The 27,483-nt window shown below is 42.1% G+C and overlaps 2 protein-coding genes across 2 annotated transcripts; both read left to right on the forward strand.

Annotated features, from left to right (window-relative positions):
• The first annotated feature begins 1,841 nt into the window (after positions 1 to 1,841).
• On the forward strand, positions 1,842 to 15,466 carry FBXO28 (F-box protein 28). The gene is made up of 5 exons (XM_074863817.1): positions 1,842 to 2,066; positions 7,954 to 8,063; positions 9,062 to 9,200; positions 11,747 to 11,942; positions 13,739 to 15,466. Exons 1-5 carry the CDS (start codon positions 1,854 to 1,856, stop codon positions 14,131 to 14,133), a joined length of 1,053 nt encoding a protein of 350 aa, XP_074719918.1. The 5' UTR covers positions 1,842 to 1,853; the 3' UTR covers positions 14,134 to 15,466.
• A 4,840-nt stretch (positions 15,467 to 20,306) lies between these two features.
• DEGS1 (delta 4-desaturase, sphingolipid 1) lies at positions 20,307 to 26,328 on the forward strand. The gene is made up of 3 exons (XM_074863818.1): positions 20,307 to 20,532; positions 21,550 to 22,292; positions 24,476 to 26,328. Exons 1-3 carry the CDS (start codon positions 20,451 to 20,453, stop codon positions 24,620 to 24,622), a joined length of 972 nt encoding a protein of 323 aa, XP_074719919.1. The 5' UTR covers positions 20,307 to 20,450; the 3' UTR covers positions 24,623 to 26,328.
• Positions 26,329 to 27,483: the final 1,155 nt, after the last annotated feature.

Consider the following 27,483-nt stretch of genomic DNA (forward strand, 5'->3'; position numbering starts at 1 on the left):
AAGTCAGTCTTCAGCCGCACCAGTTCCCCAATCAAGCACCCACGCTCAATGCTACTGATGTGAAAAAAGCAGCAGCAGCAGCTGAAGGCAGAGAGTAGACTGGCACCGTACTTTTCAGTGGCAGTGCCAAGTTCTGTTGGGCTAAAATGGTTTGTGAAACTATGGTGTAAGAGTGTGTGACCATGCTCAGAAGTACCAGGGAATGTTCTAGAAACAGCCTTGGTCCCATCCCTTTTCTGCCCCAGCCACTACTTTCAAGAGACCTCCCTAATATGCAGGATTAAAGCCAAATAAAGGAGCAGAGTTTGTTTTACTCTAGGTATTTCGCCTCCTCAATAACTTCTGGTTCCAAGCAGTGGTTTGCAGGCAGCCGTAGTTTTTGCCAGCTGGAGGCCGACAGCAGATGTGCACACCCACTGATCTCCCTGGCTGCTGGGGCTCCCCCTGCACATCCTGGCCAAGGGGGGGTAAGTCCCCGTTGGACACAAAAGGGGGGGTTCTCACCCATCTATATATAGAATAGAAAGGCCTGGATTACATTTGTAAGAAGTATGTAGTTGCACCTCACTTAGGAGCTACAGAAGTATTTTTCCGTCCTGTTAGCTGCCTTGCTGTAATTCAACTGTATTTTCTTGGGGGGCTGCTGTGCCTGTGCAGCCAGTGCAGTCCCTGCAGTGCGGAGGCAGCACTGCCGTACCCCTGAGCAACAGCAGCAAGGGAGTTTTGGAAGGTCCTTCTCACAGAGTCTCCTCAGGAGGGGACATGGGCTGGGAGCCGCTCATCTCTCCTCTCCGATGTCTGGCCACAGGACACAAGGCTGTAAAGCTGCCTCTGGGGAAGTTCGCGTTGACTATTATTAGGGAAAAGCTCCTCATGGAGAGGGTGGTCCGGTACGGGAATGGGTTCCCCAGGGAAGGGGTCATGGCCCCAAGCCAGTTGGTGTTCAGGAAGCATTTGGTGATAGATAGATAGGTAGATAGGTAGATAGATAGATAGATAGATAGATAGATAGATAGATAGATAAGGTTTAACTTTTAGGTTGCCCTGTGTGGAGTGAGGAGCAGACCTGGGCGGTTGTGGTGGATCCCTCCCAGGTCAGGATAGCCTACATCTCTGTGAGGTTCTGCAGCCTCCTCGACCGCCTTACTCTTGCGTCTCTTCTTCCACAGAGTAGGAAGAAAAAAAACCCCTGTAGCTTCACAATGACCCACGTAAAACTAATGTGCAAAACCCCAGTTGTGTGGGGTCAGACTGCTGGTGCAGGGAGCTCAGGGCACCGTTCTCAACCACAGCCCAGCAGCGGTTGCTTATGTACCTCATGTAAGGAACCCAGCAGGCATGCGGCAGCGTTTCCCCGTGTCCCGACACTCTTATCAAACCCTGCTTGTGCTTTTACCCTTCGTTCGCCAACAGCGAGTCTCAAGCTTGCACTATGCACAGTACGGCAGATTTCATTCCAGCCGTTTGTTTTTAATCTGCCCCTGACGGGGTGCTCAGCGCCTGAGGGGAATTTCGAGCAGTCCCACCACGCCTCGGGGCCCTCCCTCCGCCGGCAGAAGGGGCTCCGGGGGGGGCAGGCCTGCGGCGGCCGCCCCACGCCGCCCATGCAGATGCCTCAGCGGCTGAGGACGCGCCTGCCGAGGGCAGCCCGCGGCGGCGGGCGGCGGGGAGCGGCCCTGGGGGGGCACCGCCGGGCCGGGCCGGGCCGCTGCGGGACAGCGCCCTCCCCCGCGCTCTGCCGCCCCCCAGAGGCCGGGCGGGGCGCGGCGGGGCGGCTGTTCGTGCCGGGGGCGGAAGTGTCGTCAGAGGAAGGCTGGCTGCCCTCCCTCAGTGGAGGAAGGACGGGCTCCAAGATGGCGGCGCCGGAGGAGCGGCTCCTGTCGGACGGGGAAGGCGGCGCCCTGGGCTCGGCGCGGCTCTCCCCGCCCCCGGTCTCGGAGTCTCCCGAGGCTCTGGCGCCCTTGGAGCCGCCGCCTCAGAGCAACACGCTCATGGGGCTGCCCATTGTGGCGATCGAGAGCATCCTCAGCTTCCTGTCCTACGATGAGACGAGCCAGCTCCGCCTGGTAGGGGCCGGGGAGGAGAGGCGGCGGGGCGTGCGGGCGAGCGGACCCCTGTGCGGCCGGGACCCGGGCCCGCCGGGGGAAGCTCGCCTCGCTGGCCGGTCCCCCGGCCCCGGGGTGGGAGCAGCGCTGGGAGGAGGTGGGGAGGTGCCGGCGGCCCCGGCTGCCCCCCGCCGCCCCCCGCCGGGCTGGTGCCCTCGCCGGGGAAGGGGCGGGATGGGCTGGGATGGGGCATTCCCCCTTCTCCCCAGCCGCCCCCGAGCCTCGGGTACGGCCGTGTAGGTGTGTGCCTCCCTACAGGCATTCCCAAAGGTCTTTTACCATCTCTTACTTCTTTCATTCCATCTGTCCTCTGTGAGAAATTACTGGGCTGCTGGAGGTTTATTTCTCTTAGTGACTGCTTTTCTCGGGGAACTACTCTATTGTGTCTCATGTGTGTATTTATTTTTACTTATACAGCTTAAGCCTAAAAGTGTAGGAGGTGGTCAGCCTGCTGCTTCGAGGACCTTATTCTATCTAGAAATGTATGTGGAGCAAAAAAGAAGACGTAAGAAAGCCCCGGTCTGCCTGAAAGGCAGCCTGCTTCTTCCAATCATAGTAGTAGATCTAATAAAAGATATTACCTCTACCTCTGAACTTTATAATGCCAAAAAAAAGCACAGCTGTCAGTGAGGAGATGAGTGTATCTTTAACTGCCTGCATAAGGAGCCTGATGTAAACTATGACATAATATGATAAGCTGCTATCTTATTGAATATCTTATGACGTTGTAAATGGAATAATAGTGAGGGAATTAATGCATAGCTTATGTAACCCTCAGTAAACTTGCATGTATTGTACTGTTTCTAAGAACTCTATTAGCCTAAACTGGATAATATTACAAGCATATTTCTGCAGAAAATTAGACTGCATGTGTCCTGAATCAGCAGCCTGAAGTGTTGCACCTTGACTGTAACTTTAAACTGAAAGCTCTTCAAGCAGAAAATGTGTTCTTATTCATACTGTACCTAAATATTTCTAGCATGCTGTCAGTCCGCTAAAGACTTTTGCTGCTTCTGTGAGATTAGGTAGTGGGTCTGTGAAAAAGATGCAGTACTGCAGTTTTGGATTGCAGCCTCTGCTTTTGAGAACTTACAGTCAGAACGAAGGGAAGAGAAGTACGTACACTGTTTGGGTATGCTTAGTGTTGCATGGTTGGTATTGCAACGCTAGACATAGCCCTTTGCTCAACTTTCCCGTTGCATTTTATAAATGGTAGTACCTGTGGGAGCTATCACTAGTCAATAGAAGGTGTTTTTTTTTCTGTAGGGCTAAGTTAATGTTTGTAAGCAATGCTTTGTCAGCAGACAAGCTGACAGTAGGAAAGATGGTGGTGTAAGGACTAAACCAGCTGTTTAACTCTCACTGCCACTTAGGAATTAAAATGCAATGCTTTTATGCTCTCTTATGTAGCATCTGCAAGTTCATTTTTCCAGAAGACGACTGCCTCTTTCAGAAGTTTCAGAAATGTGCAAAACCAGACTGGATAAATACCAACTTTGACACATACATGGAATGATACTAGATGTAAAATGAAAGAAACTATACAGTTGGTCTTTCCCTATTTTTAATTTTTGAGTCAGTGACAGCCAAGAAACTTAATCTCCATCAAATTCCTTACTGTTCCCTTAGCACATCAGAAGACATGAGCATTCTTCTGAGAAGAAAGTACACTTGTCTTTGTTAACCAGTAATGTAAAGAACCAAAGCCCTTCTGATTTGACCTAGTCAAAAGTGTATCTCAGAACCACATAAGCTTGATTAGCTGGGTCTTTCAGTTGGCCATTCAGAACTGAAGGGGTTCTTTTGGCAGTTCACTGAGGGGAAGCGACTGGATGTTTTCTATAACTCCAGACGCTGTTGACAGAGAGTTAAGGGAGCCTTTAAAAAAGAACAATGCTTAGGCGTAAATTAGTGATGAAATTTCATCACTTTCAGATTTTTAAAGGCTACAAGTAGCCTTGGGAGACACTTGTGCAAGATAGATCTTAGAGCAGGAATACACAAACAGTAAATTTTTCTTCTCTATAAGAACTGATTTTAGCTGCTTATCAAAGATGAATAGGTATATCTTATAATGAGTAGTATTCTGTGAAAGACATATTGCAGGACTACATTAATTGAATCTCAGGGATTAAATTGCTTAGGTCTCATGCATATTAGAAATGGGCCTGAAAGCAGCCTCATTAACCCCTTAGAATGTGACGTTCCATGGGACAAAGCATCTTGAGGAAGGTAGGAAGATACGATCCAGGACATCAATCAGCCTAAACGAAGTTTGATCGTACATGTGTAGACACAAAGTGGATTCCCTAAATTGATCACTTCGATCTCTGTATCCCAGCATTGAAGGAAATGGATGTCCTAATCTCTCTCTTTTTTGGGGGATCACCTTAGCTTACTGATCGTAATAAAAAACCCACACAGATAAAAATCTTTGAGTTGAATTGGTGTTGGATCTAGAGTGTGTACAAGATGACAGACTAAGAAGTTGGCTGGGTGGGAGGACATAGAACATCAGCAAGTTTTCAGATTAAAATAGAAATAGGAACCCGTATTGTTTATAGAGAGCATAACGAGGAGCATAATCTAAGGTTTATGACCCATAAGTCTTTTTCTGTCGCCAAAGGATGAGGTAAAGAACATTTCCTGCTTATGATGATTGCCATCAAGCAAGGAAAGACCACGGGCCCATCATTGTGCAAAGAAATGCTTGCTTTCCTGAGCATAATGCTTTCTGCTATTCCTGGTGTTACTGCATTTAAAAGCATAAATGAAGCACCTACTGGTTAAGCAGTGAAGTAGATCTAAACTAATGGAATCTAAACAATAGGTATTCAGAATGCAGTAGTGTCTGAAATTATGCCTCAGTGCAAATCTTGAGTTCCCAAACTTTTGTTCAGATAAAGTGAATGAGGGGAAAAGCAGCAGCATTTTGCTTTCAGCCCTTTTGAGTATTTGCTTCATCTACTTCCTCTGATATGTCATCATAAGAGAAACACAGAAAACACAGAAGATCCATGTGTCTGAAGCTGTAATGTTCTGGACAAGCCACAGCCTAGTATGCATGCTGATATGGAAGCTAGCTATCTCCCAGCTTTTGAAGGCTGCCTTTACTGTGATTTTTTTTTTAATGACTTACAGAAGCTCTGGAATTTTTACTTGAGTGGGATAATGAAATTCTTCTATTCCAGTTTCTTTTCACTCACATGTCTGAGCTTGGAAATGCATTTCCATTCAGGCTATTACTACAGCAAGTGTGATTAAAAACAATCTGTAACCACCTTCCATGAACACTCTGAGGAGAAGGTTATCTTTGATTCTGACACACGTCAGAAGTGTCTTAGATTCTGCAGCAAACATGCTTATTTTCTGCACAGCACAAATAAGGACTGATAGCCTTTGGACAGCACAGCTTTAATCTTCCCACGGTTTCAGTAAATCTGTATTTACAGGCATTTCTATTTTAAAGCTTTTTGCTGAAGTCATCAACATTTTGTCACTTACTTCTACTTTACCCTGGAAAGGCATTATGAAACATGGTGTCTCTGTAGCCTCTAAGAAAAAGAACATATATTGAATCTAATACTTCAGGATATTTTTATCTCTGTTTTCATATTGGTTATCTGTTAGTGAAGCTTGGAAGAAATAAGACATGCTTGAGGAAAGGGAAGCTGGTAGTAGTCGTCTAGCAGATTGTGTCAGTTTAGTTTGTTTACAAATGAACTGGAAAATTAGCTCTTTCATAGAAGCTGCTACTGCATATAAGCCAGCACGCTAAGAAGCAACCACCTTATTCTGCTTTTCACATGGACTTGGAATAACGTTCAAATGCTGAAATTGGAACTGGTTGGACTTGATGTTTGAGGAGACTTGGGCTCTTTCAGCTTTATGACTAGAATAAGAAAATACAAAAATTTGCAAATACAAATACGAGTAAATTTAACTTTTTACTTTCTTACGGTCAATTGAATAGCTAGTATCAAACTGTCTTGGACTAATATGAACACTTAAAAGTGTAATAGTGCTACTTTGCATATGACTGCTGACTATGCAGTCTAAAAGAGGTATATTGTTCCTATAAATACAGATGCCATATGGTTTGAATGGTGACATCAGGAACCAGCTGAGAATTAAGAGATGATTGGTAAAATAAGTTGTAGACAAACACTTTTGGTTCCTGGTGGAATCTGTTCAGTGTTTGAGTTCTAGGCTGATTATTGACACAAATATGGGTAACGTCCAGCAATTGGAGCAAATAATTCTTCACGCTGTGTAGCATAATCAGATGAGTAAGATTTTTAAAAATTGGGTGCAGTTGGTGTTGTTCCTCATTGTGCCTGACCGTGGTGGCTGTGTGAGGGCTTCGGCAGGCTGCGGGGTCCGGGCTGCCGCCAGGGGTCAGCGTACACGTGGGTAAAAGCACCTGTGGGTGCTGCCTCTGGCGCTGGCACTGTATCTGCCGTGGTTGTTCTCTTCGGCTGAATAACGGCTTAGCTCACATAGCCCTTCTGCAGGTACTAGGTCCTAGTTCAGGGGTTTGGTAGCATTAGAACTACAAGTCAGCTGTAGAGTCTTGTACTCAAAAATGGTATCAGACCTAGGCATCCCTAATGCAGCGAATATCTTAGAAGAAACGTGACAATTTCCTCCTTCCTGTAGCTGAAGGGCCAGCATTAATTTTTATACACTGGAGCTGATTTGGCTGATTCAGTGAATCCTTCTCCTTTGACTGTTAACGAGGAAAAGCTGCTACAAAGGAGCATAGACAGATCGACAGCAATTGCTTAATGGTTTGTTAATATAGATCTGTTTGAAAATGGTCGGTTCTTACAGAACTTAAGCTAGCTGTGCCTAGATGAAGACTCACAGAAAGAGAACTTCTTTAAGTAGTGCCTTCCATATAAACAGAAAATAATTGCAGGCTTTTTTTGGAGAAGTGAGAATCTTTTTCCTCAAGGTACAAACTTACATGGACTTTAACATTATGAAATGAGTAGTGTATGGAAGGAAGGAGTGTTTATTCAAAAAAAAAAAAAAAAGGCAAAGCTAATCCATTGGAATGTGCAGTGGGAGTTGTGCACTTTAGTCCAAAAAAAACCCCCCAAAACAATTTCAAAGGACAGTTGGTTCGCTAAGCTCTTGCATCTTCAGAACTGAATTGCAATTGCTTTAAACTTTTGTATGAGTTGGCTTTGTCTTGTAACTGGTTATTTTGTGAAGGTTTAAATTTAGCTGTTTATTATATCTTTTGCAGCTATTAATGTCCTTTCTCCTTATATCTGAGGAAAAAAAGGAGGCTATTGGTATCCAACATAGCAAATAAAGGAAAACGGAGAAGAGATTTTTTTTTAATACTAAAAGGAATCTTGTTTCAGGTGCACTATATTGCATAAATTTTTAAATTTATTTGTGGCTATCTTCAAAAACATAAGCCTTAAAGGCTGAAAGAAAACCATCATGATTTTTTGTTTTTAACGGCTTCTTTTTTGAGACTACAAAATATTAACTTGATGTACCAGAATCACTTTGGAGTTAAAAGCCAGGCACAGGCATTTGCAACTTCCATTAAAATCAGAGGAAATTGTATCTGCTTATATATGGGTGGCATTCAGCCCACTGTCTCTTGTTAGGCACTATCACGAGATTCATTTGTGAACTGTGTGGAACATAGCTGCTCCTTTTTGGAGTACCATGATCATTGTTAAAGACGGTGATGCCTTAAGCTCAACTGCAGTTTCTGCTTCTTGAAATGGAGCAAAAACTGGTGAAAGAATCTTTTACTACCCATGGTATGGATAAGATAATAGTAAAAGTGACTTGTGGTCTTAATTTTTCTTTTTAAATACAGGTTTGTAAGCGCATGGACTTGGTTTGCCAGCGAATGTTAAATCAGGGATTTCTGAAAGTGGAAAGATACCACAGCTTATGTCAAAAGCAAGTTAAAGCTCAACTTCCAAGGTATGTACCAGTATAAACGGTAGTTAAACTTAAATGTGCTAGATTCTTTTAAACAGAATATTGAAAAGGATTTCTTGCTGGCTAATTCCGCTTATATATCTTGAAAATTTGAGTCACATTTGTTTTTATTTAATTTTTTTCCAAAAGCACCTTGAACCTAAGATCTAATTACAGAATAATGGTGTGGATGAATGTAAGTAGTCATATACTACGAACTTGAATATTGGAAAGTGTCTGTGGTATTTTAAACAGAGAAAAGAAGAGTGGGTCCTGTATTACTCAACTCTTCTGGCAAATCGAGCAAGGACTCTCCTAGGAATGAATAAATGCCATTCCTTTTCAAGACCGACTGCCTTCACTGATGATTTATCTACGACTCTGCTTAAAAAAAAGCAAGGTTTTTCAGTGCCAGGGATTAAACAGGGGAAAGGGAGGGGGGTTTGACATGTGAGCATTACTGGGAGCCAGTTTCTCACTAAAGCAATGTCTTTTTTCCTTTTTCCAGTAAGTGCAGCTGCTGCTATGTCCTGTCAGAGTGAAGAAACTAAATGCTACTTACTGTAGAGAGCCTTTGTCAAAAGAGCTTTTATCTCAACCTAAACTTTGTAGCAAGCACTAATAATAAATCTACGTCAATTGCATTGAAGTACTAACTGTAGGAATATGGGGGGATAAAAATATTCATACTGACTCAGTGCCTACTGCTAGTTACTACTAAAAGCTTGGTTTTAAATAGTCCTAAATTACATATAGAGTTTATGGATCACCTAAGATGTATTAACCACTTGGAGAACAAATTTTGTCTAAGAAAGTGTAGTGTGCTATTACTAGCTGGTTCTCAATCTGTATCAGTTTTTTTCCATAAAGACAGAACTAATGTTAGTGGTTACATTTTCAAACCTCAGAGGGTTTTAAGGGTGAAACTAACTTGAGCGATTTTACAGTTTCATTTTGTTGACTCATTGTTAATCAGTGTCACTTAATGGTGTGTCTTGTAGACGGGAGTCAGAAAGAAGAAACCATTCATTAGCTCGTCATGCAGACATCCTTGCTGCTGTAGAAACGAGACTCTCTCTGTTAAATATGACTTTCATGAAGTATGTGGATTCCAATCTCTGTTGCTTCATACCTGGAAAGGTAAAATGTAGTAGACTATATTATGTGTATCTGTGTTTAAAAAATATGATTATGTAACTTAACCTGGGACAGCTAGCTGGGACAAATTTATATAATGTGTATATATATATATATACTGAAACTGTGTTTCAGATACTTGCAAACAAACAGAAAACCAGTACTCTGCTATAACAGGCATTTTCAAATGAATGAACCAGACTATATCTAAATATTAATTATTTTAAACTTGATTTCCATTTTCCCTTAGATTCTCCTTAATTCTGATGTTTGACTTGTGGCATATACATCCTATACAACCCTTTACAAGAAACACATGATATGTAGGGTTTAATTATGAATTTTAATTGTACAAAACAGCTGGAGGCCAGGTCATCAGAAGATACAGTAATTTAGACTATGTATAACACTAAGCACTCAGTCAGTCAGGAAGATTTTAGGCATGTTTCTTAAGGGTTTGAGTACTTCAGATTAATTGAAATAAGGTATTTAGTGTGTGGAAACACTGTTCAGTAATAACAGTGGATGGGCTATTTTTGTACAGTAGGTGGAATTAGTTTTAAATGTAGATAAAGTGTGTTAAATATTAATACTACTGAACAATTCTGGTGTTTCAGAATACTGCCCCAACATAAAATATAAATTATGTAAGCCAGATATACACTGGAGATACCACTGTTTTATAAGCTGTGAAAATAGAAGTGCACATGGAATTGACAAAAATCATGATCTGAGGAAAACTGGCACAGCTCAGGGTTGAAACAAGATCTGTGAACATTAGCCTAACTCTCTATTCATTGATCTTTCCATGTGAGGTTTGGATATGTTGATGTTAATTTTTCAAGGGCAGATAACTGCATTGCACTGGGATGAATGAAAAAGTTGGCTGTTGGGTTCACGTGAAGCATGGCAGGCATTTTTACATTCAGTACAGTAGGACAGGCTGTCGGCATGAAATGTATTTTCATCTTGAAGAGGTAACTTGATTTCTTGTTGATTTGGTACTTAATTTTAAATTAAATCATTATAGCTTAATATATTTATGCTTATTTGACTTAATATTTTTATATATACCACGTATTTTAAAAAATGTAATATAACATAAAGTCAAATAAACTTAAGCCCTTGATACTTGCATAGTAAATGGAATACCGAAAAGAAATGTTGCCTTACTTTTTTGAAGAGTAGGCAGAAAGGCAATACTCAGTTTAGACCTGGGGTGTGCAGGAGCTGGGCAAGTGAGCTTGCCAGCCATTTTCCTTGTGGGTACTGAGTCATGAGGACCTTGTTTGTATTCTGATACAACAGCTAAAAAGATTTTTTTTTTTTAATTATTTACTTAGTGTATGAGCTTGCTAGTGCCACTGCTCTTGCAGCAGTTACCAATTCACCAGAAAATCCTATTTTGGTTAGGCAGATTCAAGGCTTAGTGTTCACTTACAGTGTGTGGTTTCCTCCCATGACCTGCCCTGCTTCCTTCAGGAAACTTGTTAGAATGAAGCTGCCACAGAACTGTCAGGAAGTGAATTTGTGTTGTGAATGCTGATTTGAGGTTCAGCATACTGGATGAGGGTTCCTGCTGACAGCAGAGCACTGCTGCAAGATTTGATATCGAGGATGGCAAGAGAATGCTTTGAGGATGTTGCTGCTAACAGGATATAATGTGGGTAAAATTAGAGAAGTCTTCTATAAACTTGTTGCATGATGAGACATTTCAGTCTTGTCTAGCTTTTGCAACTTTATAGCTAAGCTTCCTTTGTTAAAACACAAGATGCAACTGTATTGTCTTACCTATGATTCTAAGTCCTTAAGATCTGTGTTCTTCAGGAGATTCTTCGACCATTCTTAATCCTGTGCAAAATACCTGTGTCAGTAGTCTCGGTAATAAGAGACCAGCATTCATATCTTGACCTGCCTCAGACTATGTGTAGATTAGTGAGACACCTTTCTTTATATCTCTCCTAACCATAGGGGTTGTTTGTCAAACCTGTTAAGAGAGTGCTTATGTTCTCTGTCAGTAGCAGATTGATGTTTTATAAATGAATATGTTTTGGACTTAATCTGAATTTGCAATATTTTGGATGTATGCAGGTGGGCTCAAGTAAATATTTACAGCTCTTCAGACTGACATAATGATAATTCTTGCTGTTCCATTCATGTTTCCTATGCCTCGTAATTGGCTGGGGAAGTGACTGCTCTGCAGTGTGGCTTAGAGTATCTCGCTTGCTTCAAGTTCTCCAAAAAGAAATTATTATGCTCTTCTGAGTATAGATTATATATCTTAGAACTCAAGTATGGATGTAGTAAAACAAAGTTTCACACAATGAGCATTATTTCATGAGTTTGAAGAGAGTTGTTGTGATCAAGTGAATAGCTTCTCTGATATATCACGTACAGCACTTCATTTCAAAAAGCTGATCTAGAACTAAAGCACACAGTGGTATGCAATAGTTACGTAGTAAAAGCCCCTGAATGTGCCAGCACTTCTAGAATGATCTGAAATAATCTTGCCTTTACCAGAAAATCCTAATTCTTCTTAAATGTTTTAGGTAATAGATGAAATTTATCGTGTGCTAAGGTATGTAAACTCTACAAGAGCTCCTCAGAGAGCTCATGAAGTTCTTCAAGAACTAAGGGACATTTCCTCCATGGCTATGGAATATTTTGATGAGAAGATTGTTCCAATACTGAAAAGAAAGATGCCTGGGTCAGATGTATCGGGACGTCTGATAGGAACTGCCCCAGGTATTAATTCCAACATATAGTTAAGTTTTATTTAGTTTTTCTGTAAAAATTCACAGCACTGTATCTTTCTAAAGCTCCCTCCCTTAAATGTGAGCTTTATTACATAAATATTGATGATACTTGTTTCTTAAGAATGCTAACTGAAATTCATTTGCTTTGAAATTTAAGGAGCCTTTGTACTACCAAAAGAACAGTCACTTGAATGTATGTTAGAATTATGCATAGTGTGTATTCATTAAACAAACGCTTTTGTGCCACCAATGAATGAGACTTTATCATTGCACTTGGTTGAAATTTGGCACATGAGATGACAACTCGATGCCTTTTATTTGTAGGACAATCAGCAAATGAATTAGCCGAAGCTGTTGTAGTGCATAGAGAGCTAAAACATACTTGTATGTGGCTCTTTTACTTTCCTGGGGCACATTAATGTATACATTAACAAGCAAAATACTTATGGGCAATAGTGAAAAGGCAATTAAGATAGCAGTGTATAAACAAACAATTGAACTGGTCCTTTGTATAGTCTGTCAGACTTTCCAGAACTTTTGTGAGCCAGAGTCTAAGGTAGTTGCCTTGTATAATGGCCAAAAGCAAAAAGTTAGTGGAACTGTAACGTTTTCCCTGTGCTGAACATCTTCACACTTCTTAGGAACTGTGAAATTAACACTCTGAAAGGATAACTCATTAATAAAAAAAAATTACATCTTCAGCAAAAATGATAGGCCTAACTGTAGGAGCTGCTTGTTGTTTCTGGTATGTTCTGTCCATCCTTTTAGCCGTGTGTATACCACCTCTTAATTTTATCCTGTTAATTATACCTCAGTTCCATTGAGTCTGTCAGTGAAGGAAGTATTGCCCAAAACCATAGTTGATGTCAAACGGCTTTGCAAGGCCAAGGCTTTACGTGGCATAAAAATGCTTACCTTATGTTGAGGGAGGAGCATAATCTATCTAATGGCAGCCCTTTAGTGTCACATAACTGTAGCTCTGCTGGCATCTTAAGGGAAAAAAAAGAGGAGGAGGATGACTGTTGTAGGCTGTTCCAGACAGTTCTGTCTTTGTAGCACTTAAAAGTTGCATCTTGCACAGCATTGCCAGAAGAGTAAAATAATAGAAAAAGCGATGGCTATCTTTTATGATAGGAAAAGTGAAAGAAATGATACAGTAGCTGTTAAGTCTTCTTGATTTACAGGAACTTTAGTAAAATCAACATTCCCAAGCTCAAATTCCAGTATGTTTTTAGTACTTGGGAAGAGTGGTTCTAAAGAAATGTGAAAAATAAATTTTTCTTCTAAAAAGTAAGTTAAACTCATATATATCTTGTTAAGCCCTAAACCACAAAATTTTAGAACTTTAGCTTTCTACAACTAAGACAGCAGAATTGTACTGCTCTGTTGAAATATATTTATTTAATATAACTATTCTGTAATAAGTAATTTATACACACGTTGTGGGGTTTTGACTTAACATCTGTGACACTAAGTCTAGGTGACAACACAATATCTCTACATAAATTTTGATAGAGCAAATGGAGGGGGGCTTATATACAGAAAATAAATGACGAGCTGTTTTCCAGACTGCTGAAAGTCTAGCTATTTTAAATTAAACTAGTTGTGCTCTGAGATACTATATGCACTTAAATGACTGTAAATCCGTTTACATGTTCACATAACTTGCAACCGCTATTCAGACTCATGTTTGGGGGAGTGGGGATAAGCAAAATACAAAAACCAGGACATAGTTTCTGCCTTTGTCTTAAAGTTGTAGAGGATTAATCACAGTTTTCTCTGAAGTTCCAGGGCCTTCTGCAGCACTGACAACAATGCAGCTGTTCTCCAAGCAGAACCCTTCAAGACAGGAAGTCACCAAACTCCAGCAGCAAGTAAAAGCGAATGGCACGGGCTTGACAGCGCTGAAGCGGGAAATCTCAGAGCTTCGCATCAAAGTGCAAGAGCAACAGAAACAACTCCAAGATCAAGATCAGAAACTGCTTGAGCAAACCCAAATCATAGGTGAACAGAATGCCCGATTGGCCGAGCTTGAACGCAAGCTGCGAGAGGTGATGGAGAGTACAGTAGGAAATTCTTCAGGTTCTGGCTCAAATGAACAATCTCCTAGAAAACGGAGGAAGGCGGTTGAATCCACAGACTGTCCTAGGAAATCTAAACGCCTTCGAAACAGAAAATAACTTGGGAATAAATGACACCTTCAGGAGGAAACACTGCTTTAGTAGCCCAAGCAGGTCTGCTTGTTTGGATACTGTGACTAGCTTCATGGTGTCACTTAGGCTGCTGGCTCTTCAAAACACCACTTAGACTTGAACAGTAATTTTCTTTCATTGAGACTTTTCCCCTGCTTTCTGTATGGGTGGGCCTAATGCACAGAATCTTTAAGATTTGCAATAGTTACATACTAACCAGACCTGCTCTGTTATGTTTTGAAGGGTTAATCTTTTTTTCTGTGCAGACGTGTTTAAAGTAAACTTATTTGTGTTTATGCATATGTTCACATGAAATCTTAAATAAATTCAGTCTTAACTGACTAAAAAGTTAAGCGTAAAAACAGATGTCCTGTTCACTTGAAGGAAAGATCCACTTTTAAAATCTTGTTTTAGAGAACTTGACCTTTTTTGTTACAAGTGACCTTGTCTGGAATGTCTGAAAAGTAGTTAATACTTTTTGGAGATCTGTAATGAGTAAAACTGACTTCTTAAGCTACAGTATTGGCTATATATTTTTGTAAGCTTACAAGGAAGGGCCTTCTATCCAGGCTTCACATGCACACCCCCTGGTTCCAGGTCTTGAGAGCCACGTTCCGCATTTGCATGGATAGATGCATGTACAGCTTAGCCAGCCTGCTAAAAGCACTTGCCTGAAATTGTTCTTAACTCTGGGAGAGAGCACAGAGACCTATAAAGCAATTTGTTCCTCGGCCATAACTTCGCATCTGCTTTCAGCACAACTGCTTTCTTAGGATGAGGTGGTCGTAGGAAGCTAGCTGCAGGGGAGTGTGAACCCAGGCTATCAGCCACTTTCACTGCCTGTAAATTGCAGGTATCGTTAGCCAAAGCTGGAGAACTGAGAAGCTGCCTGTGCGTCGCTTGACTCATAGGCCGACATCCAATGAGAATCATCAGAAAGCTTGTCCCTGCAATAGCCAAGCTCAGGGGGACATCATTTGAATGAAATGCTGTATTATGGAAAAACTTAAACTATTTTGTGTGTATGTGTTGGGGGAGGGGTGGGATGGAAATTTCTCTGTAACACTGATGACAATATTCTAAGCTTTCCTTACCCTAAAAGGTGAATCACTTCAGACAAAGCTTTAATTTCTTTTGCACTTCTGTTTTGAGCTTGTAACTGGAAAAGCATGTCTTGCACTGTTCAGTCTCTCTGGTCACTTTAACAACCTCAGAGTTGTGTACAGTGATTTTTTTTTTTGCCCCATCTGTATATTTTTGGAACCTTATACAAATACCATTGTCCTTGGTTTTGTTTTAATGTACTAAACTATGTACTTTATCATTTGACTTATGTTTTCTTTTTTTAATCAGCTGCTGCTTTGGGTTTAGGCGGTACTGAATTCAACTTGGTATGGCACTGAAAATGCAAATGCTGCATTTGTAGCTGTTCAAAATCTTGATATTATTACCATGGGTTAAAGTGCAAGTTTCTCTTATGTTTTGTATGGCTGTCAGTATAACGTAGTGGTTGTATTTAAATTGCCAAACAAATCAGAAATTGTCTGGTCACATGTGTTATAATTGTGGGAAAATTGACATTTTTCCTGAAACTTCGGCTACAATTTTTACTTCTAAAACATATTAGCTCATATCAGAAGTAACATTGCAAATGCCTAATTTTTGGCAGACATTTAATTTTCAAATAAACTTGTTGGGTAGTTTGAGTCTTTTAAAAAAAAAAAAGGCATGTTTCTTAAGAAAAGCATCAAGGAAGTGATAAATGGTTATCTGGGGGAAAGGTTAGACTGTTAAAAGAGGATTTGCTATTACTGGTCTTCCATGGCTCAATTTTTTTTACTGTTAAAGATCTCTAAGAGAGATATCTGCTGTTCGGTTTAAAAATAGTGGCATATACTTTCTTTTAAAAAATAATAATTTTGAATCAAAGGGTCAGCATGATAGCTATAATTACAGTGTATCCTTTGATACAAATTCATTTAATGGTCATTCATGATAAATTAATGTAATGGTCTAATTCCCAGATATTTGTGGTTAAATACTTCTAAACAAGTATAAACCTGTGAATTGCAATTACTGAAGAGGTTTATTCATACATCTCTTAATATCTTTCACTTTAGTTTCTTTATTCATTTCTAGAAGATGCAAACAATTCCCCCACCCCTCCTTCACAGTATACAAATAGTTCCAGGTTATTCACGAGTAGCATTTATTTATATGTTGGTGAATCTCTAGCTGTGCGTAAACTGAGCTGGGAAGAACAACAGCCTATTGTTACATGAAGCGTTCTCTGTGAATGGTGCCAACTTGGAACCTTCAACTCAAGGAAGTATCACATGCTGCAAGTTTGCAGGTGCATCCTGATCCTCTGCGTGCTACCAAGTACAGTAAAATCGAATGAGGCACATGAAACTTAAGGGGTAGAGGAGATGGTTACAAGCAAGCTCTGAGAAATGCCACAACAAAGGTACACCACTATTTTGTTTTCACTTCCCGGGGAGGGAGGGAGACATCAGTATATAGGTAGAATGTAGGAAACAAAAAAATTGTCCCTTATTAAATAAAAAAAATTAACAATGTATGAACAAGCTGATAAATAACCTGAATTAAAACTAAATCATTTTTGACTACAACTTTCTATGCAAGTTTACATGAGTTGTTATGTTGGCCTCGAAAAGTACAGTGTTAGTAGCGATTAGTGATTGTATCATCTGTTCAAGGGAGAGCCTCCAACTAGTGAGACTAAGGTGTAGTTTAGCAAGTTACATGAAAAATTGTATTTGCAGCCAGTGTTCAGTTTTGGTACCTGCAGCAAGGGCTGAAACTGAACAGCTCGGGGTTGAAAGAGAAAGTAATAGCACCTGTCTTTTATAATTCATTTCTTAAAATAGCTTAAACTACCGAGGCTAGCTTGCTTTCTTTTTTAAGAACAGCAGCTTGCTTTGTAAGCTGCTTTTCATTTCCTAGTAGGGTTGGGGATTTTTTACAAATTTGTGTATCTAGTGAACACGGTGAAAATGGTATCGGAAGATACCACAATGGTACTTTTTCTGGGAAAAGCTGTCTGCAACCAGGTCTTGCTCATGCAGTATTCGAGCACCTTCTAAACAAGGGCTAACGGATGTAATAGGTGGAAGCCCTGAAGGAACAAAGACTACCTGCTTAACAAGATAAATTTCTCAGATTAAAGAACAGATAGAAACAAATGTTAAATTCTTCACTCTCAGCGTAGCACATTAATCATGGTAGTTCATTAATATTACAAGGATGCCTTCACATAATTTCTTAACACAGAAAAAAAGACTATTGAACCGAAATCTGGTTGCTCTTACTGAGGTCTTCTAACAGTTGTGGGAAGCACGGATTGCCTAAGGAATTTTCAATATCAAGAGCCTCCTGAAATCAGGATGACATAGGATGTAGTTAAATGTGTCTTCAGACAGGACTACCTGATTTCTTAGTGTTCCTGATGGCTTTAAGAATGTAAGTGGCAAATTACAGTGGTAGATTATTTCATTCATAAGTAAATGGTTTGGAGTATTTTATAGCAACGCATCTGCTAGCTGTGAACTCTTCTGAGTTCTCTCCAGTTCCATTCCTGTGCTGCTTTGCACCATACACGGACCCGCTCATTTGTGCGTGTGCTCTGCTCTTGCAGCCGTGCTGACTGGATCTCACCTTCCTGGTTGGACGGGGATGCGCTGCCAGCTTTGGTTTATGTGTAACTGAACGCTCTAGGATTTTTGTTCTAGCTTTGTGCCAGCTGAAGACGTGCTAGCTACTGGATCTCTTTGTCTTCAGAAGGGAAATTGTCAGATACAAAACCTGTTAGCTTGTTGAAGACCTAATAAATCTGGATTTGTTATATGGACTGCTTAAACCAGAAAGACTCAGTGATTAAACAAGGAAAAACACTCTTTGCACTCCAGGATACTTGAACAATTAAATTTTCCAAAACTTTCCCATTTAATACTTTTCTTAGTTGTTTAAGCCTTGTTTTGCTGCTATGGAATGTTTAATTTATAAATCTGGGATCTTCTATATAATTACCCTACTGAAATTTGTGACCGTTATAGAAACCTATATACATTTGCAGGGCTGTAAACCTGCCTCTGTGTACTGAACTCTTGATACTCTGTCTCTCCTCCAGTGCTCCTGTCGACTCCTGCAACCTTCCTTATCAGCAGACACATTCATTCTTTTGGCAGCATCCTTCCCATGGATGAGAAGGTCTTTAGCGCAGTGATGGATAGCAGTGCTAATATTTGAACTACAACAAGAAGGGAACATTTTCAGAAACATTACGTACAGTGTTTAGAGTGCAGTTGAGTGAAACACTTGTGATCCTGGCAATTTTGCAGTCAGCTTCTGCACTGGTAACTCAAAAGCACTTCCTGGTTTATTGTGAAGCAGTCACTGAGCAAAGAGCAAAACTGAACATCCCTTGCAAGGACAAAATGCCTTGATGAAGTCTAAACATCTGGTTTACCTCTTATGCTGTTCCAGTCCTCACAAAGTCTACAAAATTCAGATCGTGTGACTAAGGAGGGAAAAGCTGTGAATAAACTTTTTCATCTTTCCTCTACTTGCTCCCTTTTTCACTTCTAATTCACATTCTAATATGCACAGATTAAAAATGTGTGTAAAAAAAAATCACAAAGTTGTTAAGTTTTATAGATCCTGTGCTTTGTCTGTTACTTTAGTCTAAACATTTTCAAGTAGGGATTGTATTTCCCCTACATTTGCACAGTTGCACATGGGGCTTTTAACAGCTAGTACATATTAGCCTTTTTTATTCATTATTACTAAGAAATTTTAAGTGATGCATCATAAACCTTGAGATTTTCATATTACATTGATAAAGTGTGATTTACTTTGTGATGATTTCCTCTGTTGCTTTCATCACTATTGTAGATTCAGATTATTGTAATCTTAGTGGATTTATGGACTATAATCCCAAGCAGGTAGCCATTCAACTTCTACATAAAGTAATCTTTCTAGCTGAGCTGCCCACAGTCAATATCATATGAGAAGTAGATGCAGGGACAGAATAAACGGAGTTCAGTTCTTACAGAAGAGTTTGTCAAAGAAGTTCTTAAAATACCTTACCACAGAAAGTGAAGAAAACAGAGACCTTGACAGAGGCGTTTTGAATTGTAGTTAAGTATCTTTAGGTATATCTTATATCCGTATCTTATAGAAATTGAGATTTTGGACAAAGGATAGCTAGTCCTTACAACCACACACCTCTCTTTTGGAAAAGAAAAGGTGTTTTTTTAAAGAGCCGCTGTAAGATGCTGTTTCTGTTTCCAGTTTCAAGAAAGCGAGTCGGATGAGGCTGCCCGGCCGTCTGCGGTGGCTCCTGGGCAGGTTGTCCCGGCAACTGAGGGGCAGAAATCTCGCAGACAGCTAAACCTGCATAAACATCACTGAAGGCGGCAGGAAGCCCGGCAGGGGAGGCGGGGGTGAACGCCAAGCTGGTGAGGCTTCTCCCGCCCGGCTCCCGGGAGGCCGGCTCGCCCTCGCCACCACGGGGAATGACGAAGGAGCTTCGGGTCGCCGCGGCGCAGGAGGGCTCCCGGAGGCAGGGACAGCGTTACAAGCCCAGAATTTTCTCTCCCTCCTCAAGTATTCGATAACGTGCGCGGCGCTATCAAAGGCACCCGCAACGCAGGCAGCGACCCCGCGCTCCGCTCCCCTCAGGCGGCAGCGCCTCACGGCCCCTCGCTCCCCACCCGCCGGGGCCCGCTCCGCGGCCGCCGAGGACGCGCAGGGCGGCTGGCGCTGGCCGCAAGCCTGCCACACGCCGTCTCCAGCGGGAGGGCCGGGGAGCCGCGGCCCACCCGGGCGGTCCCGGGACAGAGCAGTGGGACCGCTCCGCTGAAGCGGGAGACAGACACGGCTTCCCTCCGGCGGAAGCGGGGCCTGAGGGGCGGCCCGGCCCTCCCCGGCCGCCGCCGCTGGAGCGGGAGCGCGGCCCCGCCCGGCGGGAGGCGCCACGCGGCCCCTCAGGCGCCGGCGGTTTCGCCGGGGGCCCCGCCCCGGCCCGGCCCGGCCCGGCCCGGCCCGCGCCGGCGGGCGGGGGGCGCGACGCACCGTCGGGGGCGTGGCCTGTCAGTCATGACAACGAGCAGCAACCAATGGGGAGAGAGGACGGGGTGGTGGGCGGGACGCCGCCGAGCCGCCTCCGCGGCGCTATAAAGTGCGGTGCCGGGGGGCGCCGCGAGCCGGGTGCCGAGCGGGCGGACGGACAGACGGACAGACGGACAGATAAACGGGCGGGCGGGGGGCGCCGCGCTGCCGGGATGGGTAACACCGTCGCCAGGGAGGATTTCGAGTGGGTGTACACGGACCAGCCTCATGCCGACCGCCGCAAGGAGATCCTGGGTGAGGAGGAGGAGGGTGGCGGCGGCGACGGTGCCGCCGCTGCTCCTCGCCGCCGGCTGCGTGGCGGGGGGGACGGACACCCCACAAAATGGCTGCCAGCCGCCCGCGCCGGGGGGCGCTGCGGGGAAGGCGCCGCGGCGGAGGGCCCGTCGCTCGCCGCCAGCTGTTAGAGGCTCCCGGCGGCGGGAGGGGGCGGCTGGCGTGCGGCCGGGGCCAAAGTCGGGCCGGGCCCGCGTGAGGGGAGCGGCACTGGCCGCGTACGTGGAGGCGGGAGCCGCCGCCTTGGCGGCGCTGGCGGGGGAGGGGAGGGGAAGGGAAGGGAAGGAGTTGGGGGGTGGGGGGCGGCTCACCGCTTGCGGGGGCAGAGCCCGAGCCCCGAGACGTGGGGCGGGCGGCCCGGGCTTCCATTTTGAGCTCCGATGCGAGCGCCGAGCGGCCGCGGAGCGGTGCCGGAGGCTGCCGGGCAGCGGTGCGGGCGGCGCGGTTGCCCCTCCCTGCGGGGGCCGCCGGCCGCTCCCCGCCCGCTGCCGCCTCCGCAGAGCCCTTCGTGCGGGTGGGAAACGAGCCGAACGGTGGGGAAGTGCCTGCTGGTCCTTAAGTAAATGATGTCGTGCGTAGAGGTCACTGCGGCACCCAATACTGGTGGTAAATAACCGGGTTTTTAAGGCGACTAAACGGGACCTTGAGCTTACTTGAGCTCGTCCGAATTATTGGTGGCTTGTCAGTTCAAAGCCATTTCCTTCCTGGGTAGGCTGAAGGTGGTGCTGGTGCTTGCCATATGTGTGTCTAGTTGCTGAGCAACAGAAAAATTCTAAAATTATTTCATTTTAAAGGATTCGTTATGGCAATAAATGTCACCACTGGAAAGGTGGTGCACTTTCATTACCTTTGCAGACAAATCCTAATTGGGAGGAAGGGAAGAAACAACTATATATGCTCTTGTAATCCAATTGGGATAGTTGGCTGTGAGGAAAGATTCTAAATAACTCCTTTTTCATTTAATTCTCTCCCATCTAGCTAAACATCCAGAGATAAAAGCGTTGATGAAGCCAGACTACAACTTGATCTGGGTGGTTGTGCTGATGGTTCTTGCGCAGTTGACTGCATTTTATCTAGTTAAAGACTTGGACTGGAAATGGGTAATCTTCTGGGCATATGTTTTTGGAAGCTGTATTAGCCACTCCATGACTCTGGCAATTCATGAGATCTCTCACAATAGTGCCTTTGGCAACAACAAAGCAATGTGGAATCGATGGTTTGGAATATTTGCCAACCTCCCTCTTGGTCTCCCGTACTCCATATCCTTCAAGAGATACCACATGGATCATCATCGTTACTTAGGAGGTGATGGAATTGATGTGGACATTCCTACCAACTTTGAAGGCTGGTTTTTCTGCACCCGTTTCAGGAAGTTCATATGGATTGTTCTTCAGCCTTTTTTCTATGCAATTAGACCTCTCTGCATCAATCCCAAACCCATTACTCGACTTGAAATAATCAATTTGTTGGCTCAGCTTTCCTTTGATGTTGTGATATATTATTTATGGGGAGTCAAATCCACTTTTTACATGCTTGCTGGTTCAGTACTTGGACTTGGCTTGCACCCAATTTCAGGACACTTCATAGCTGAACATTACATGTTTTTAAAAGGACATGAGACATATTCCTACTATGGGCCACTTAATTTGCTCACTTTTAATGTTGGCTATCACAATGAACATCATGACTTCCCCAATATTCCTGGCAAGAGCCTTCCACTGGTAAGTTTACTTTCAAGGTTGTTGTTACTTTTTCTTAAAATAAGCCCTACTTTAAGTTGCAAATCAGGTAGAATGCTCACAGTTAGAAGAATGTATGTTGGGAGATTAAAAAAACAAAACAAACAAAAAAAGCCCCCCCCCCCCCCCCAACCAACCCTGAGACAATTTCTAAGTTGAGTGATGAAAGGGGTAATTACTTACCATTTTAGTGGTATCCTCAGCAAGCTCCCACTGCGCTGGCTGCTCAGGCCTCTTCCATAAAAGGAGAGGGGAGGAAATGCATGTCTTAATGCTTTGCACTAACTTTAGTTTTCTGTAATTACAACCAGCATTCTGATTTCTTTGGTTTGTAAGTATGCAGAAAACTAATTGGGAAGTTGCAAATAACTTCAGAGATTTGTTGGGTCTGTCTTTGAAATTCTCAGGACAATTATCCTTAAGTTTCTTCTATCACTGACATTTTCTGGTGGGGAAAAGAGAGGGTTTGAGATACTGGTAATGTTTGTTGTTCGGTTGACTAATAACTTTCTATTTCAGAGCAGCTTGGTTTCCTTTAGTGAGAACCTTTGAACCCTACCTAAGTATCAGCTGTACATTGACAGAATTAAGGCTTCAAAGCTAAGACTTAGACCTGTCACATGTCCATGAGTAGCAGATGCAGATTTTCAAACTAGTTTCTCCCCACTTCAATCTTTGCTGGTTCTTTTATAGCAGGAGCTTAATTCTCATTATATATGTGTTTTGCAATTGGAGCATGGGAACACAGGCTTCCAGGGTTACACTTAAAACTCCTCTTCAGTGAAAAGTGTTTTTCATCAGATGCTAAATTTGCAATTTGACAGCAGCTGTGGTGTTGGTCTTGTAGCTTTGTAATTGCACTTGGTAATAGTAAGACCTTGTAAGAGGAGTCTGAACTTGATTGTTGTTTCTGTTGTCAGTAGTGGAACTGTAGATGAAGTAACTACTCCAGCACTTCTTTAGCAGGGCAGTTAAATTCTGTAATTGGTTTGTCGACTGTTTCTGTGGGTTTTGTTGTTTTTGAAAAAGACATGATTTCTCTTATTTGTAGATGTAATCTTCCAAATACAGCTAAAGTTGCTTTAACTTACTTTTGATACCTAGACCTGTGCTAGTGAGCCAGCGTTTCACTTCTTGCACCAGTACTTAAGCTGTAAATATGGAATGATTTTTTTTCAAGTATTTAATTGCAGGGGTAAATACCCAGCTCTGCTACAGAACTCATAATCCACAGCTCTGATAAGAAAACAAAGCCTTCTTTTAGAACAGCGTAGTTAATTTGATTGGACTGGACTCTGCTATGCTGTGTGCTAAAGATCACTGAAGTACTGAATGCTTGGTGCCAGCTGGGGTACTGGTGAGCTGAGAATTATTACAGTTGAATAAAAGTATACTGGCTAGAGGCGCTATTCTATAGGTGTGATAACAGATCAAAATGATCTTCAGCTCCAAACCAGGCACGCAAATATCTTGGGTTTGTTGTTTATACAGATTAATAGTTTTCTTCTGTCTAAAGCTATGGAATTTAGTGGAAAACCAGTTTTGTTCTGTTTGGGTTTTTAAGGCTTTAGGTGGTTGGCCTTAAATATCGGTAAGGATATCTAAATGAAACTCCAGCTCTCTTAGTTTAAAACTGTGGTCTAGTCAGCATGTATATCTGAGAATTAAGTCTTTGGAAGCAGTTTATATTCATTCTTTAATGTCTGTCTTCAGAAACAAGATCTTCCTCAGAAATAAGATGGTTTTTCTTCTGAGTCCCAAACTACATGTAAAAATAGCTGTGCTAAACATCTCTTCCTAGAACTTGCAACATCCTTTTTAGTGATACTCATACCTATGAGTCAGCACTGAACTGAGTCACCCACTTCCACTAGCAACTGAACTGCTTGCTTTTGTGAGCTACATCATTGCAGTGAACAGACTTCAGTGTTAGAGGTTTTTTTCTGGTTAGCTTTGATGTAAAGGTTTCATTTACTTAACCAGGGAGTTGCTTTTTTCCTTCAAGAAACTTTCACATTGTGGCACTAATAGCCTCTCCTGTAGAATCTTAACATCTAAAATGAAACTTCTCGTGCTCTGCATTGTTACAGCTTGAGGATTGTAAAGTTGTCATGAGTGGTGCTAATATAAATAGTAAATAATAAACCTTGTTATCTCCTCTTTAGGTGAAGAAAATAGCAGCTGAATACTATGACAACCTGCCACAATATAACTCTTGGATAAAAGTACTGTATGACTTCGTGATGGATGACACAATCAGCCCATATTCGCGCATGAAAAGGCAATTAAAGGGTGAAGTGAAGCAAGATTAAACTTCTGGCAACCAAAAAACTTTGAAATGTCTGCTTGCTTTAAAGTGGCTGGTATAAGGTCTCTTGCTAAAGCTGTTCACTGGTGTCCTGAGTTAAGACCTACAGCAACACAGCAATGCATCCTTAAGGATTTTGTAGCAGACTCCTACCAGCTATAACATTCCTTGCAGTCCTAAGATTTATTGGTTTAATGTGTATATGTTTGCCTAAGGATCAGTGTTATATGGATAATGCTAAATCACTTTGTTACAGAATTTACTTTGGCAGGTGTTAAATCTATATAAAATACCTGTCTGACTCTTAATATTTTTACAAGTTCTCAATGTAGTACGCTGCCCACATCATGCTATTTAGGTGACTGTAGTGTTAAAAAGCTGTACTTGCCTGTTAATTCTAAACTAACATGATTTGTTAACTTAAACCTTCTGTTGAACCTGTTTCCTAACTTATGGGTGGAAGAACTAAATTGGCACAGAAATGTTGAAGTCCGCTTTTGTTTAAATACATGATGTGTCATTTGAAGCATTGTTAAAGTTTGACCTTTTCTACTGAAAGTACCTTCTATCAGAATGAAACTGGGATCTTTGAGATGACTTGCGTGACTTCCTTGTAAAAAGGTGGGGAATTCAAGGGTATTGCCAACTTCGTGGGTCCCCACCTACTGCCTCAGTGGCTTTTGTTAGTGCATAGCTGAGCAGCTAGCATTTAGAATGGCAGGGTGTAAGCCACTAGGTAACAATATAACTGATGAGGTTTCTCATGTTGCAAAAGTCTTGTTAGAGTTACGGGTTTTTCAGATCTGCAAAGAAAAATCATTATGCTTGCCCTAATTGGTTCTGCTGTTACCATGGTTTTAAATGCTCATTCTATAAATATTTACACTCACTTGCAAATTTGGCATGTATGGAAAACTGCATCAATTGAAGCAGATACTATTCTATCAATCAAGGCTAGCTACAACCACTGACAACTCTATTAAGCATATTAGTCCTTTGTGTACACAGAAAGGTTTTGCTAAATGATCTGGATTCTGCCCCCCCCCCCCCCCCCCCAACCCTACAGTACCCTACATAAACATTTGTCTTTCCTATGTATTAAAATGTGGTGAGAGCACAGGTGGTGATGTCAGATTTCTTGCTGAAGGAGTTCTTAAATTGGGAACAGAGAATGAGTAGACTTGCTGAACACTGAAGAATCTCTACATATCTCAGCAGAGTATATTTGCCTTCTATCATCTAATATATTGATGATGGCTTTAAGTTGTCAAAGATGGCTACAAATCACCCTTAAATCTCAAATGGTGATCCTACAGTATCTTCTTCACTTATCTGAAAGATTGAAAGTCTTAGCTGCTGTCCACACTGGTCTGCTGCAAGTACTTTTTAGATGCCTTCATCTGCATTTTTGTTTGTGGTTTGGTGTTTTGGTTTGTTTTTTTTTTTGAAAGAAGTGAGTGCCTGACAAGAATGTGTTGGTACATCTTAACCCTTGCTTGCAGTCCTGTTTTTAATGTGTGTTTTGTTTGTGTGGGCCCTTATCTGTTGTTAAGCAATAGAAATGGTATGAAAGTGTGCCAACCACTCAGTGACTTCATTATGATGCCAGTGACAGGCTAGCTAGCCAGCATATTGCTCAGGATACAGTGTAATGTCAAACTATATTTTACCCAATATTTTTACATGTAATTAAAAAGCAAAGATTAATACTGGGTGAATTTTTGACTGGATCCCTTATGCTGAAGGACTTAAGCTGTAGAGAAATTTGGTATTTCTAAAGCAGATGCAAGACCTGTTCCATTGAGCAGTGGTGCAGATGAACTGTAAAGAATCATTGCCTTTCCTTTCTACTCAGACAAAAACTGACTTTGGTTGAAAGACTTGAATAGGCTTAACAAATTGTAAAACAGTTTCTTTTTAAGCCACTTCTGCATGACTGGCCAATTTAAGAAGCGAAAGGTGGAATTAAATCTCTTTGGTTTTGATGGCTTACCATAGCTGGATGAAGGATGGAAGGTATCTCCAAAAAGTTTTACGGCTAAAAGCTAGAGAAACTCAGTTATGCTAGATAAATACTTAAGATAAACAGAGTTCACAGTCAAAATTTTATACTTAAGCTTAGTTACCTACTTCCATGATGCCTCCATCCACTGATGCCCCTTACTGCCCTCCCAAAGGGTAGTGCAAATGTGAATTCCTGCTTTTGAGCAGGACTGAAATTGCCATCTCTCTTGTTTCAAATAGCAAATGCTGCTTTAAGGTATTCTGACTATGACCTTCCCTTCCAACTCTGATTGTAAATACAGTATTTACACTTTAAGAGCTGCAGAATGGTGGGCAATTCTGAGGGAGATACCTATGCTTGCCTTAATCTTTCTGAAACATCTGCTACTGGCTTGCTATTGGAGAACACTTCCTGGAGTAGGTTAATCTGACCAGTGAGACAAGTTTGGATCTAAACCATGGTCTGATTCTTGCAAGCATTGGTAACTACCATTTTTAGGCAGAGAATTCCTGTGTAATACATGAGGCCTTGGCATCTAACTTCAGTAGAAGCGGATCATCTGAAAGTTAACCTATATTGCAGCAGTTTCATCTCTAAAAAACAGTTATGGAAGCATTTCTGGTAAAAGGAATTAAGACCAGCTGGACGACTTGTTTGAATATTCTAAATAAATAGTTTTCTCCAGTCATAATGTGGTCTTTAGTCCAAAGGCACGGCACAGAAATAAGAAACATTAACATTTTTTTTAAGTACATATAAACCATCTAGTTATTGTTTTTAAGGAATTAAATTGTTTTTAATGCTATTAAAGTATCTGGCAGAAACAGGTTACTATAATTCCTGAAATATTTTATCTGGAA

This window comes from Strix uralensis, chromosome 3 (genome assembly GCF_047716275.1).
Source record: "Strix uralensis isolate ZFMK-TIS-50842 chromosome 3, bStrUra1, whole genome shotgun sequence".
NCBI classification, from domain to species: Eukaryota; Metazoa; Chordata; class Aves; order Strigiformes; family Strigidae; genus Strix; species Strix uralensis.

Excerpts from the sequence above, each read along its gene's own strand:
- FBXO28 (XM_074863817.1), top strand. The coding sequence starts at position 1,854 with ATGGCGGCGCCGGAGGAGCGGCTCCTGTCGGACGGGGAAGGCGGCGCC. Across the intron at positions 9,201-11,746 it reads GTTGCTTCATACCTGGAAAG|GTAATAGATGAAATTTATCG; the intron begins GTAAAATGTAGT and ends TAAATGTTTTAG. Across the intron at positions 11,943-13,738 it reads TCTGATAGGAACTGCCCCAG|TTCCAGGGCCTTCTGCAGCA; the intron begins GTATTAATTCCA and ends TTTTCTCTGAAG.
- DEGS1 (XM_074863818.1), top strand. The coding sequence starts at position 20,451 with ATGGGTAACACCGTCGCCAGGGAGGATTTCGAGTGGGTGTACACGGAC. Across the intron at positions 20,533-21,549 it reads CCGCCGCAAGGAGATCCTGG|CTAAACATCCAGAGATAAAA; the intron begins GTGAGGAGGAGG and ends TCTCCCATCTAG. Across the intron at positions 22,293-24,475 it reads CTGGCAAGAGCCTTCCACTG|GTGAAGAAAATAGCAGCTGA; the intron begins GTAAGTTTACTT and ends TCTCCTCTTTAG.